At 33.7% G+C, this 15,058-nt stretch overlaps 2 protein-coding genes across 4 annotated transcripts; one reads left to right on the top strand and one right to left on the bottom strand.

Moving 5' to 3' along the window:
• Positions 1-2,019: 2,019 nt before the first annotated feature.
• On the bottom strand, positions 2,020-6,641 carry LOC108976890 (ubiquitin-protein ligase E3B). Its single transcript, XM_018946311.1, has 12 exons — positions 6,334-6,641; positions 6,021-6,266; positions 5,895-5,965; positions 5,657-5,838; positions 5,300-5,584; positions 5,145-5,240; positions 4,652-5,084; positions 4,418-4,589; positions 4,239-4,357; positions 3,788-4,167; positions 2,924-3,721; positions 2,020-2,862 (listed from the first exon to the last, which is right to left on the bottom strand). Exons 1-12 carry the CDS (start codon positions 6,492-6,494, stop codon positions 2,578-2,580), a joined length of 3,228 nt encoding a protein of 1,075 aa, XP_018801856.1. The 5' UTR covers positions 6,495-6,641; the 3' UTR covers positions 2,020-2,577.
• A 563-nt stretch (positions 6,642-7,204) lies between these two features.
• On the top strand, positions 7,205-14,709 carry LOC108977107 (protein Smaug). 3 transcript variants are annotated; one of them, XM_018946642.1, is made up of 7 exons: positions 7,205-7,624; positions 9,268-10,013; positions 10,107-10,968; positions 11,031-11,742; positions 11,799-12,018; positions 12,092-12,794; positions 13,620-14,709. In XM_018946642.1, exons 2-7 carry the CDS (start codon positions 9,349-9,351, stop codon positions 13,659-13,661), a joined length of 3,204 nt encoding a protein of 1,067 aa, XP_018802187.1. In that variant the 5' UTR covers positions 7,205-7,624; positions 9,268-9,348; the 3' UTR covers positions 13,662-14,709. The 3 variants fall into 3 exon arrangements, with proteins under 3 accessions (XP_018802187.1, XP_018802166.1, XP_018802176.1); XM_018946621.1 differs by lacking the exon at positions 13,620-14,709 and having other exon boundaries at positions 12,092-13,585; XM_018946631.1 differs by lacking the exons at positions 7,205-7,624; positions 13,620-14,709 and adding an exon at positions 7,922-8,362 and having other exon boundaries at positions 12,092-13,585.
• Positions 14,710-15,058: the final 349 nt, after the last annotated feature.

The raw sequence follows: 15,058 nt of genomic DNA, 5'->3' as shown, positions 1-15,058 counted from the left end.
AACGCTTGAAACTAAGTAAACCCGCATTTTCTTTTTTTTAATTATCTTAACAAAATACATATTTAATATAATTTTTTTTTGTTTAACTGCTGAGTACTTACGCGGCATCAACTCTACTTTTATATTCAGAATGGGTTGCGGAGCGCCCTGTACAGCTCTAGAACGGAATACCATAAAAAAAAAAACCTTAAAAACGGTGGAAAAAATAAGGGAAGTTGCTAAATTGATGCACTGCTWTGTTAAAAATTTCTCTCTGAAGTTCGATTTAAAGACATAATTGGGCAGCCAGCGAGCCTCATATCTTGCAGGGATCAGTGTCCAGTCGGATAATACGGAATTGACAAGTTGAAATATTTTATTTTGACTTGAAGGCACATTCACCTAGGAAAGTTTCATTTCTATGCAAAAGGACTGCGCTCCAGATGACGTTAATATATTGCAGAAGGTGATGCTACAATATGGCGAGGAAAAAAATGGACTTAAAATAAGAGTTCATGCAGGAAAATGACCCCAAACATTCCTTTAAATTYCTTAAGGAATAGTTCCAGTACCAAAAAATTAATGTAAAGGTGAGACCTACCCTATCATCTGACCTAAATATGAATGAACACTTGTGTTGGATATTAAATTGGAGGCTTTAAAGCAAAAAATAAGGTTAAATTTTGGGGAAAAGTAAAATTCGAGTGGTATGCTTTTGATCTTTCAACTTGTGCAGATCTGGTTAATTCATAAAATTTATGACTTGTAGCTAAACTTACTTTAAAGTATAAAACCTTTTTACTGAACTAACAGAGAAAACTTKAAACATTCGGGAAATCGTGATTGTTTCTATATTTTTCCAGCTTTAACACGCAAATTTCGGARAATATAAATAGTGAAATCGATTATAAAAGGACAGTACGTTAAAGCATCGTTAACAGTATTTTATGCGCTACTGTTTTTATGTATATTAATTTCTTTCATAATTAACAATTTAGTTTTTGTACAGGAGTTGATGTTGTTTCTATTATTTTCTCCAACWGTGTATATGCATTGCTAGTGATGAACCAGCCAGTTTGAATAAATTTTTAATATTTCGCATACTGAAAACTCAGCACCATTGTTTCGAGATATAAAACATATCACAAAATTATGTTGGACTTGTATATTGGAAATATACATAAGAATATAGTTCAATTACGGGACAATCGACAAACGTGTAGGATTCAGTTAATTCCAAAAAAAACTAAATAAAATGTATTATTTTTTGAATAATTCAATTCTAAGAATGTATCATTTTATACCGACTTGGCTTAAATCTTCGGGTTTTCTAAGCGGCTCAAATTTATATAGAACTGTAAACTTCTAAGGATGTGTGGAGTAAGAGTAAATCAGTGACTCCGTGAAAACATATAAATAATGAAGTTTTAGTTTCGTGTTCATATACATACATATGTGTGTACACTCATGAATACGTATTTATATATTTAAAAAAAGGTTTATTCCACCTCCAAGTTTGAGCGATAAATTGCAATTGTCAGTAAATGGTTTTTTAATGCAAAGAACAACCTCCAAAACAATGGCGAACAGTAATGGAGGAAAGAGATGAAGGTACTCACAATTTCAAACAGCCAATCAAAAATTAAGTGTGATTACATCGAATATCTCCAGAGTTGCCGAGCTTATGAAAAACACGTACCGATTTCCTTTACATACAGAATTGAAAATAACGTTAAACATCCAGAAAACATTAATCCTAACTAGGCAGATATGTAAGTGATGAATGATTCGATTACGTAGTATTTGTCAACAGTAAATATTATTGAAACTCAAATTAGTTATCCTTTTTTGAATATAACATATACATATGACACTTTTGACAGAGATGTTTATTTGGAAAAAGAACAAAAATTTCGAATTTTTTTTTTTACTTTTTATGGTTTTATAAATATTTTGCCATTTTAAATAAATACACATACCTATTTATACATAAATTTCATTATATTAATAATATACAATACATATGTATGTGTAGAGAAAATGAATATTATGTAAATTTTTTATCACAGTTACCTGAAATTTTCAAACTCATTACAACTACTCATCAACTGTGAAAATAAAATTCTGCATAACGGATATATAAATGTTTCGAAAGTGAAATTGAACTAAATKGTTGCAGCAAATCTGTTGAACATCCAACTAGCGAGATCTCCGCTTAGTGTAAGWAAAAAATCGGCACTACCCAATTACGCAACACGCGAATTTACTTGGACTTCGTAGMATGGCGGACCCGGATCCGTATCGCACTAAGAGTTCTTTCACCAGGAAATTATTAAAAGATAAAACTTATGGGTTAACCTAATGAAGTTTAGCAGATACTATATACCTATACCATATAAACGCATAAGGTGAATATAATAAAAATTTCAATTCAAATACATATATCTTTTTATCGCAGAGAAACCATGCATTAACATTTTCTCTAATATCGCACTTTCAAAATCATTGCCTACTTATATGCAATTTATATTGGTGTAAACACTTATAGATACAGTTCAGTTGCATATTTAATTTAGACGTTAAATTTAGGTAATAAGTTTAGGACAACTCAAATCCGGTATTGCTGCTAACAGCGTAACGTAATTTGTCGCGCAACGTGGACTTCTTTTGGTAGTTTGGTAACTTCAATAAATTGAAGCAGGTCGATGATGTCGGCAAGCGATTGAGTGGATCCTTCTTGCGTATGGTGAAGAATCCACGTATAACACTACCAATTGTGTCACCAGTATCTTCGTCATCACTAACTTCAACACAACGAATTGAAAACGGTGGTTCGAGGTTTGCAAATCCAAGTAAAGGTGGTTTGGAACAACTAGTTACAAACTATAAAAAAGATGAAGAATCAATAAACGGCATTTATATATACAAAAYAAATATATCGTACCTTAAGAAATAGTTTGCGCTCTTCTTCTGTAAAGTCTTTGGCCAAGATATCCCATAACCAACCAACAACACGGTGCGAATCATGAAAGCCGCCATAATACTGTGTATGCTTACGTAGATCTCGCAAATCTAGCGGCACAGTATCGCCAGATATAAGGCGCTGTAATTCCGGAGGTGAAAATAGAGATAACCATTCTGGATTGACGATACTACGAAATCCACGATTAAAAGCCTGCGTTTGTTCCCGTATTTGCGTGTTCATATGGAAATAGGCCATATAATGTATATATACCAGCTTATTGCTGTCCGTAACAGCACGAGCTTTACCACCTGGATGCAATTCATGTGTAACAATCTTTCCCATTACATCTTGATCTACCGAAAATGTTAAATTCAAGTCGGCCACGTCTTGTTTATAGTGTTTAATGAATGTAAGACTGCGATAGAGCTCGTTGTCTAATGAGGGCAGCTCATCCATGCAAGAGTACAATGCCTGGTGTGTTTGTCCTAAGAGCTGCGACAGAAAGAAGGAAGCGAATGGTACATCCACAACTATACCTTCATATACTGCTTTTCCCAGCATACGACCCACAAACTCAAACAATTGTAAATGATTGTCCTGCACATATGATATAGGCGAAGGATATAAGCGTTGATCCGTAGTTGTTTTAAATAAATTTAGCGATGGATCAAATACTTTCTTAATAGTTTCCTCTAAAAACTCTTTGAAAACGCCGTCTTGATCAATACCGGCCTCATGCAAACCTTGTTGATTAATAAAACGCACACGAATCACACCCTAAACGTTGTTTTGATATGTGTTTCTAAATTAAATATAAATTCACTCATTTTCATAATTACTCACTTTTAGTGCATGAGGCCTAAGTGCAGCTAACTGTCGATAACCATCCTCCACAATTCGGTCACGATGCACAACGATTAAAGCAGATCGTGGCGATGCGCACGCACTTTCCGTTAAACCCATGACAGCCTTTTCGTTTTGCACGAACTTGCGAAACAATTTGACACGATCTTCATGGGGTATGATATGAGGCATTTTCTGTAATAGAATCACTGCGTGCCTTTTGGCTTTCTCCAAATCACTAATAAACGCCGAGGGCTTTACTTCGGGAATCAGCCAATGGTTATTCGGCGCAAATGCTCGACGACAATCGCGTCGGTACAGGCATAACAGCAACGTGTGCAGCGACACAAATACTGGGCATTGGGTGACATTTTTCGTACCTATTTAAGATTTCAATTCATTAATTACCAAATTTAACTGAAACTAATAACAATTTCAATATTATACTTGCCAAGTAAATTCTCGTTGATAAGTTTGTACAGTATATTRTTGAGAAAATAAGTAAGCATGACGTAGTCATTGAGGAGAAATGGCTTTTGTTCCGTATACATTTCATACTCATCTAAAATGCTACAAAATATATTTTATATTTCAATTTTTGTATGTTCATGTAATTCATGTTTTACATACGTAACATAATGGGTCATACTATCACAAAAGAGCATGAGCATTGTGACTTGGGGTTTTTGTAAAMCGTTGTCTTGCTTTAATAGCTCCATAAACTCTTTCATACCACAATTCGGCCCCAGCGAGGACAGAAGTAGCCAAAGGTCGTACAAAACATTATCATTGTAGCAAATACCTACAAATGTTAAAAATAAATATAATATATTAAAAATAATTTTTATTTATATTTTTTAATACCTGTTAAAATGTCAAGGCGAAGTTGTGAAAGCGTGTTTAATGCCGCATAAAACATGGCACATACTCGAGACACTTGCTCCACTTCTGTACAATCGAGCCTACGCCACGATCTATTACCTCTGATAAAAGTGCCGCGAGCTGATCCGCGATCCAGTGCCCTGCGTAGTAAGTTGCTTGTGGATGCTTGTGCCGGGGGCTGGAATTCTATGCGTTCATAATTAGCATTAATATCCCTAAGCAAATCAGCCAACAAAACTTTGATACATCGATGACCCCATAACAAATGGAATTGTTTTTTAATCAGTGCCACATTTTGATTTTGTGCTGAATCTAACGAGGGTGTATGCCATCCAAGTAGTTCATGCCATTGCGTGAATACTCCTTTGCTTGATACCGTGTTAGGAATATTTTCGAGCAGTATGGTGGTTGCATTCTATACAGAAATATCAGCAACAATTATTGTAATATTAACATACAAACTTCAAATAAATACCGTGAAAAGGGGATACGCGAGCTCTTTTGCTTCTACAAAGTTTTCGATTGTAAAAAGATTCACAACATTTCCCAACAATGCAAGTAATTTGGTCCCCTTAAGACAGCAAAATTCAAATACAAAGTGCGGCAAATTGTGTACTAATGTTAACTTACAGGCATATTGTTTGTAAATTCGGAAAACCAATTAGAATCTTCTGCTGATTGAACAAATCGCTTCAGGACATGCATGTTTGTGAGATTTTCCAAACACTSCGGTGTAACAATATTCAAATGAAACACCAGTGCTGGTACGGATAAAATTTCCGCGAAAAAATACGTCATCAAATTACGACTGAAATTCCCATCAATAAGCGGTCGTGTAGAAAGCGTCATGATAGCTTTAAGTGAAACCGGCTTAAGGGAAAGGTCCTCTCGTGCTGTGCCTTTCAATAGGATTGTCTGTTAATACATAACTTTGTTAATATTTAAAATAAAATTACAAAAAAGGATACATATGTTTAATATACTTACGCGCATAGTTTTGAAAAAATTATTTTGTACTAATTTTCCCTGAATGTTGCAGCATATTTTCTGAAATGCTGGTTGCATTTTTTCGAATTGTTTATTGCGCAGAATACCCCACGACTTTGGTGAAGTGAAAACTATTAAAGTATGCAGATACAGAGCCAAGGAAATGCTGTCGGTATGATTCTCTACAAATTTCGTTGATTACATTTCAATTTGGTTTTGGTTTGTTTATTATATCTACCTGGTTTAATATCGCCCAGCATTAAACAACATAAACTCAATAATGATTTGATATGTGCCAACCAAGGCAAGCTRAAATGCAGTAATCAATATAATATATTTCATATATTTGGAATTTATTACGCACCTCTTGTCTTTGTGCAGACAAAGAGCAGCGTACGACAATTTTGGTGTTTCCGATTCCATGGCTTTGTTTAAGTATCGACATAAACATTCAAACTTCTCCCGTAACGGTTTCACTACAGCGGGTGATCCATTTTTACATTCAAAATATGTGAGGAAGCGCCGAACAACCGGATACACRGTATTTGCTGCTAAAAGATCTACGTCCACATCAGCATTTTCCTTTATGAATATATTGTCAAAGTCATAGCTAAATTGACGAAAATTATTGTATTTACTAATAGATACCAAAGTTATAATCTCGCGCACATATTTACATTATCTTATTGTAATACTGTTTACGTGCTACGTATCCTTTCCATTGCGCTTGTATTCTCACAGCCGCCTCTTCCCGACGTTTTTCGTAGGCTCGTTCCTCTCGAGCAGCTTTAGTATGCTCCAAGAAACACTTTTTTTCCGAATCAGACGTAACAAACATTTTCTCTTTTATATTTATAATGAATTACACTTTGATCTATCACAACTGATTCTTCTGAACTCTTTACAAATACCTTTAACATTGTTTAAACAATTTCACATATTGGATTTTTTAATCTTTTTAGTTGTACATATTGTTTTGATTAGAATGTATTCTGTTTTATCGTGAATTAAAGTATAAGTAATTTTGTGGAAAATTTACCATACTTGACAGTCAAATAAAATAAAAGTTTGGCAGCACTATAAGTCGATGTTCACATCACATCGAAAAACACTAAAAATATTCACACAATTTCTAAAATTATTTGATGCATTTATATTTAAATGTAAATGTAGTAAAATTCTTTTATTCACTTGCTATAACTACTTTTAATGAATCAGGTATCAAATTTCCTATTTATAAAATACCAAACAATGTACATGCGATCGTTCATCGCTTTCTTACTCAGTTGGTTATTGAGTTGCAACGTGTATATGGATTAACTTCCAAGCKTGTGAATTAAATTATTGGAGTTTCTCGACTTTGGGATATTTRTAGGTATATGATAATAATAATAACATAAATACTTTTTATATAATATTCGTTTTCTGGTGATGGTCCATACAAAGAACGTATATCATATCAAATTTACGTTCTCTGTATCAACACTATAWATATGCAACTCTGTGTAAGTACGCGACCTAATGTCAAATTAGTAGATGTCTTTTTGTTGAACTTTCTATGAGTGTGAAAGAAAAATTTCATTAGTTCAGCTATAATTGCAATGTATAAATATGTTGAGGATTTKTAAAGAACAAGTACAAAATTGGAATAAATCAAGTGTTAAACGAATTATCTAGACATTTGTTTCTAGCGGTAATGATTGATTAAAAGTTTATTTTGTAAAGCAAAAGACATGCTGCCTATTTGACGACAGGGCGGATTAAACGGAATACATTGCAAAGAAAACACGATGAAATTCAAGGTTTTCTCCGAGTGCGTTTTGTACTGAAATTTTACGTTAACAAAGAAGTATTAAGTCATAACGTAAAGAAAGATAATATTCATAATTAAACCATAAGGAAACTTGAAAAAACTTTTGAGATGGGAAAAYGGATGGCAAATTCCTAAGGCAAATAACAACGACAGTGGTGAGTGAAATGATAAAGTAAATAGACTTTGCCAATTATGCATTAACCCCAACAACATAAGCATTTAGTATAGATTGAAGTATAGATGACTGCGCGCGCAGCTCTCCTTTGTACTGTTTTTTTTTTTTTTTTTATTGCATGATACTATTCCCCTCGGAAGCACTGTAATTTCTCTCCAGATGAATGTTAACGGTAACTTACTACCCGCAAAAGAATTGTGATGGACAGCATGCTTCGACGCTGAAGTCAACGTCTTATGAAAATCATGTAAATTAGCTTTAAGTACCTGCTTGCTAAAGAATCCATTTTAGAACATTTTTGGTAACTCGCTGATTCAAAAGTACCGTACACTTAAGTCGACTTCTAGAGGCCTTACTTATAGTTGCGCAATATCATTCCAAAGTTGAGAAAATAAAATCAGAAGACGCAAATTTTGTATAATTTTAAATGAGGACTGTTGATTTTGTATTAAATGTAGATTGTTCGCAATATTTCGTACGTTAAGTGATAATCAAACGATAGAAAATGCAAATATTGTTAGTATATGTGTTAATAAAATTTGCCAAATAGTCGTGTAAACAGCATAATTTGCGGGCAAAATCAGACTGTCGTGACTAGCGACATAAAAGAAAACTGTCACCATTTTTGAAAGTATTTTAAATGACAAATGACTWTAATTTCCAAACGAAATTAATTATCCTAAAACCTTAGCTCACTATATTATTCCCAATAATTTGTGTAAGTATATACATATTTTGAAACTAAATTCAAATTTTTATATTCCGGTTACACTGTTATCTAAATGTTTAATTATATCATATACGTATAAAATATTATAAAATCCTAATAAATATGAAATGCTATATAAGGATTTTCATGTTTCAAAGATGTTAAAAATTGTAAAAACAGGGCAGGACTTTTACAGTTTTGAACTTCTTTGACCTSTAGTTTATTTGTACTGTTGTAGTTTGTTTTTAACAATTGGCAAATAGAAAACACCACATGCAATCTGCATTTATTATAAAATTTCCTTTTAATTTTAATCGGTTAAAAAAGTTGAATTRAAAAAGTTGAATAAAAGAGATACAGTCAAAAGTACCACCACGATTAAGTGCTATCCCTGCATCTCACGCTTTTTTGCAAATACATATAAATTTTTCATTTGTCTACCATTCGCTTTGTACCACACAATTTTGTGTTTCTTTCAAAAATTTACATAAAAATTTCTCCCTCTATGTACCACTTTAAAAACTTTGAGAAAAAGTTAAAATTGTATKTAAGTTACATTACATTAAACTTGAATCGATATTTTCAGTGTCACTGGGTTAATCCAAATTTAATTTATAGATAATATGTAAAAAAAATATCTGCATATTTGTTTATGGCACTTAATCGGGATTATTACAGTCAATTATATTTAATTACAAAATTTAAACTACAAACAAAAATGTTTGCTACTTCTACACTCAAATTCCCAAAAATTATCAAATAAAATTTATGCACATACATATGTGTAATATACAATGTATACATATATAAAATGCCTAATAAAACTGTATCTGAAATTTAGTTGAATATCCTAATTATTAACGCCGCTTCATACTATTTTATTAATTTTATTTCCTTAACAATTTCTCATTTAGAAATTTGCAGCAGATTTTAAATAGAATATATCAAGAAAAAAATTAAATATATATACATATAAAAAAGTATAAATAGCCATCATGAAATATATTACTACCGAAAAGAGTGGCAATGGCCATAATTTGTTTGCTACGAATGACGACATTCACAAACGGAATGATTATAGCAGAAATAGTCCAATAACATTTGGTGAACAAGTTACAACAGTAACGAGTTTCTTTGAAAGTTGGAATAATTGCGAACGAACCGTAGTTATGTATGCTCTGCTGAAGCGTCTGAGATATCCTAATTTAAAGTTCTTACAATATGCTATTGATCATGCGCTAACACAAAGTTTTAGCTCAGAAACTAATCTGAGTAGCGTTCTCATCGACATGAATGCGAACAATCCTTCGTATTTGAAAAAACTCTTAAACGCCTACAAGACGTTGCATTTGAACGACGCAGTGGATGCTCTAACTGCGGGTACAATAGACAAGGACACCATGCCATGTTATGGTTCTGATTTTCAAATTACAAATTGCGATGAACGTAAATTGTATGATAAAAAGAAGGAGATATTGATTGAGGTTTTAAACATGCTACCCCTCTTAAAACCTGGAAATAATGACGCCAAATTAGTTTATTTGGCTCTAATTCCATCGACAGTGCGTGACACCATGAATCAGCGTGTGCCCACAGAGTTGGTTCAGCAAATATTTTCATACATGCTTATTCATCCTGCCATAAGCAACGAAGATCGAAGGTACGTTTTTTTTCTTACATAAAATATTTAATTAATATCTAACAGATCCAATGTAAATGTTGCTATATATTTTGCATATTTAATGTTCATCAGGTCAYTGAATGTTTGGCTGCGACACTTGGAGGATCATCTAATGGCTACTGATAAAYTGGTAGAACCAAAAAAACGAAACAATAGTAGCATAAATCAAAGTTTGGGTGTCAGTTCGGATGCGTCAATCTCATCTGTTTCGTCCCTTACATCGTCATCCATTTCCAATAATTCCATGTCATCTTCTGGGAGTTTTGCTCCAGGACATGGAATATCAYCATTCACAAAGAGTCGAAATGCTGATTGGCAAACAATTGCTCCTCCAAGCAAGAGTCATAATAATGTTCAACAAAACCCTAATTCACAACCGAATTCTCTACCTGACTGGACCAACTTCATGCGGAATGACAGCGGATTTGCTAACGGTGGTATGAATAATTTGAGTGAAATAAGTTCGAGTAGTAGCGGCAGTAGTTGTACAAATCGACGCAACAGTAGCATTACTGATCAACTCTGTGATAATTTCAATGGTATTAATCTAAACGAATTAGGATCTAGTCAAAATAAATTGGGTTTGTCTTTGAACATTGCGACAATAGGTGTTGATTCACATGCGGAGGAGTCGTCATTAGTGAATGGTGTAGCTGCAGCAGCAGCAGCCACCACAAATACAAACCCCGTAATATCTGGCCTCTTTAATAACAGTAACAACCCAATTATAAATATTTTGGGTAGCAATGGACATAATGAGAGCAATGTTTGCGAGAATAATAGCTATAGTAATTCCAACAACGACGAACACGATACATCGTTTTCAAAAAATGGCACAGAAATTATCGACTTTGAACCGCATATATCTATAAACGTTGATGATCAATGTATAAACGATTCTTCATCTTCCATTAATAATGATGCAAATCAAAAGGTAGTATACTCTTTTTAATTCATATGCTTTAATTTATATAAAAGTTTATTTTATTTATWCAGTCGCTACAGCCACAAATGGCCTACACTTCAATGCCAATAAGTAATATGAACAATTATGAGCAAACGGATATGACTCGMTGGAGTTTAGATAGCAAGTTGACAGCGCTAAAGACACGCCGATCTAACAGTCTCACAACGCAAACGTTATCCACGTCGTCATCATCTTCAAATTCCTCCGTAATTACGGTTAACGACAATTGCTCAAATTCAAATGAAAACTTGGCGCAATTTGCAAATAAACCGCGGAGCTTTTCACTTTCCATAGAACATCAGCGTGGGGGCTTAGCTAACAGTGGTTCCGATACTCGTCTGGATGACTTTAAACCAGGTTATATAAAATTTCAAAGCCGAAATTTGGGCATGTCAAATATTGGATTGTGGCTGAAATCTTTGCGTCTACATAAGTACATCGATCTWTTCAAAAATATGACATATGAAGATATGCTCTGTATCACTGAAGAATATTTACAAGGCTTGGGAGTAACCAAAGGTGCATCGCACAAATTAGCAATATGTATAGAAAAATTGAAAGAACGCACTAATCACCTGAGTAAATTGGAAGAGGATTTGGTAAATGGTCAAATAAAGCTACAAACTGTAGTGGAGGACTTGGCAAGCATGGTACTTTCCCCAATGAAACCATTCGAAACTGGTGATGGCGGCTCAAATGAAGACAATGTTGCTCATAAATTTTTGAAAATTTTGGATATAGGTAATAAATTTTTTTTTATTATATTGCGAAATCGTTTCAAAATAAGATATTTACAGTTGGCTCGATGGTGCAACGTGAAACTAACGCCGTTCAAGATGAAGAAAACATCAACGTTTTAATGTGGGTACTAGATCGTGCCATACACAGTGAGGCTTTTGTGAACCATTCAAATCAACTGAAAGAACTGAAATTCAAACTTTCAAAATATAAGATTTCAATTGGTCACAAGGCACACCACATCAAAAATGGAAGCTCCGGAAATTTAAATAAATCTAGGTAAGTATTCATTAAATTCTCTGGAACTAATACAGGCGTTTGTATTTATGCTTTGTTTAAATAAATCATACAGATGGAGTGGGAAATCTCGAAAATGTGATATAAAGAACGGAAGTAATGACCGCATTAACCACAGAAAAAATTCAAATGATATGCTTAACTTCTCTGGTAGTAGCATATCACAAAATCATCAACATCAGCATCACCTCCATGGTGGCAGCCAGACACAACCGGTTGACTACGGAAGTATAGGCAGCAGCARCAGTGGAAATAATGGTAGCGCACAGCATCAATACAAAAGTTCGTCATATCCAAACTTCATGAACAGCCAACAACACCAGGTCAAACAACCACATCACAATCATCATTCACAATTATCACAACAACAACCAGATCAAAATACTATTTTGCCCCAGCATAGCCACTTTCCAACTTTGCCCCCACATCAGCATCAGCAGCAGCAACAACAACAACAACATCGAAGATCTCTCAACAATTTAATATTAGTGTCAGGTGGAGCTCAACAACCCCAAAAAATGGTCTTTAAGCCTGGTCAAGGAATTGTACCCGCAGGGCCACCATCAAGCGATGGTCACTTGCGTCGAACTAGTATCACGGCAGCTATTGGCAACCAGAATACTATTAATGCCAATTTAACTTCTACATATAAGACGAGTCTAGCGAATGTAAACGGGAAGGCCGAACCATCACAGCAATCACAGAGCTTATCGCAGCAGACCCAGCAACCACAAAAGACAATGGCGGCAGTGGTTATGGTTAGTAGTGATGAAATTGGTGTGAGCGGTATGATTGGTCCCCAACAACCTCAACAGCCAAATTTATTAAACAATAACACTAGTATGTTAAATAATAACCTATTATGTCAACAGCAACAGCAAGAGTTGCAGCTACTTGCCGCAGCAGCAGCCGCAGTTGGCAATAGCTGTCGAAATAACAACATGTTAAATTGTTTGTGCGATGTGAATAGAAATAGTAGTAATACTTGTAGTTGTGGTGTAAAAACGGTGAAAAACTGTAGCAATATGTCGACGCCATTCAATGAGACTCATGGCGGTAAACAAAATGTACCCTTAGTACCCGCAACAACAATCCCTTCATTATCTAACATGAATTTACAAATAGTGGATAAAGTGCATATGAAAACTCCAGTGTCTAGCTCCGCTACCGTAGCCATGAACGACATTAATAGTTTAGATCAATTGGAGACGCTGTGCTTGCAGATGACCGAGCAAGCCATCAACTGAACTTGTTATATTTTATACTAGTTTGTTGAGTACTTCATTCAAAAATATTATATATGCAATTGTAGATGAAATTGTGCATAATATTGTATTTGTTGTATTTCGGTTAAAACTTGATATTTGTTGTAGATATTTGGATAGTTGGATTATAGCTTTCAATTCGGCTCTTACTAACATGAACGGGGTAGCGTATAATTTTGATTAATATTAGCAAATCGACAATATAAGATAAAAATTAATATTGTATGTAGTTATGTGAAAATATTGCTTTTGSCTAGTTACTCTTTAAACTACATTGACGGTAACTATTTGTTTTATTTATGTATTTCATTGATATAGGAAAATTTTTCAAAGTTCGAGCAACATTTCACATTATTCTAGAATGCGCATTGAGAAATTAAGTACAAGTCACATGGAACCACTGGAAAGCGACAGAAAACACAGTTCGGTGAATTTTGTGATTATGATGGCYGACCATGTTTTCGTTCGAAATAATGTAAATGTTTCAATTACAATTTACTAAATTAACCAAAATAGAGCCTATTAGGAAAAAATGCATCGCGACAATGAGACTGACTAAAATTACTTTCTGGTACTAAGATATAAACGATTAAAACGCTTATAAACACTATTGACGCTCAATTGTTGACATTTATTCAAATTGAATACACAGGAGTTTCATTAACTTCAGGCAAGTCTCTCGTACGGAATGTAATTGCTGAATTTAATTTTAATTAAAAAGTAAAAAAGTTAAATACTAAAATATTAGACAACTTTAGATGACACGATACACTTTGAATATTTTGTCTTATTAATAAACACTGTGCAAAGCTGAACTTTGATTTTAACACTAKGTATGTGTGCATATATTCGCTATACGACAGTAGTATGTAAGATATCAAATAGATTAAAAAAAAACTATTGTTAAGCTGAAATTATATTGGCCTACGGCAATATTTGTAAACTTCTTGTCCAGCATACCGACATAATGAAGTAATTTAAGAGTTGTCCTTATATACATATTATATATATATAATTATATATACTGTTATAAGCCTTATGATCCAATGAACTGTGAGCTAAACCTCACGCTAATGAATGCTGCGCAAGTTAGGCCAAATTTATATTTATAGAGACAAATCCCTCTTAAGGCCCGGGCTGCTGTTTATAATTTAATTTGTAAAATCAATTTATTTAGCAATTTTATTTGTTTATATTGTTATATTGTATCGTAATTGTATTTATATTTGTAATTGTATATACGTACATCATACATATGTTTGCCTTTTAAATGTATGTGACACTAGATAAATCATGAGAATTAGGAAGATCACCGAACAAAGAGTGTACACAAATACACTTTCGTCTGGCGGCTACACACGCGTTTATTTATGCCATTATGCCAAGCAACGCAWGATAAATTTATATACGAACTGAAATCGCCCTGCATAAAAACCAATTGACTTGAGTTTTTTCGTATTGGATAAAACTTGGATGCAAGTTGTGATCCACTGAGTACGCACTGTAGTAAAATTKTATAATTATTTTTATATGTTAGAAGAAATTTTTTCTATCCCTAGCTTACAGATWAGTTCGGCCGATACCTTCACTTTTTACTTATTGAGTGCATGTCATACATTTTTATAAAATATTAAAAAAAAATTACATTCGAAGGCAAGCGCAAATAGTAAAGAAATTCAGAGCAAAGGACGATAACACATGCTAAAGCTTGTAATTAATTAAGAACTATTGACAATTTGTGTTGAGAAAACTAAAAT

This window comes from Bactrocera latifrons, unplaced genomic scaffold (assembly GCF_001853355.1).
Source record: "Bactrocera latifrons isolate USDA-ARS-PBARC rearing strain unplaced genomic scaffold, ASM185335v1 scaffold_116, whole genome shotgun sequence".
Lineage (NCBI taxonomy): Eukaryota > Metazoa > Arthropoda > Insecta > Diptera > Tephritidae > Bactrocera > Bactrocera latifrons.
The sequence above is the reverse complement of the archived record's forward strand: the minus strand, read 5'-3'. Positions and strand labels throughout refer to the sequence as shown.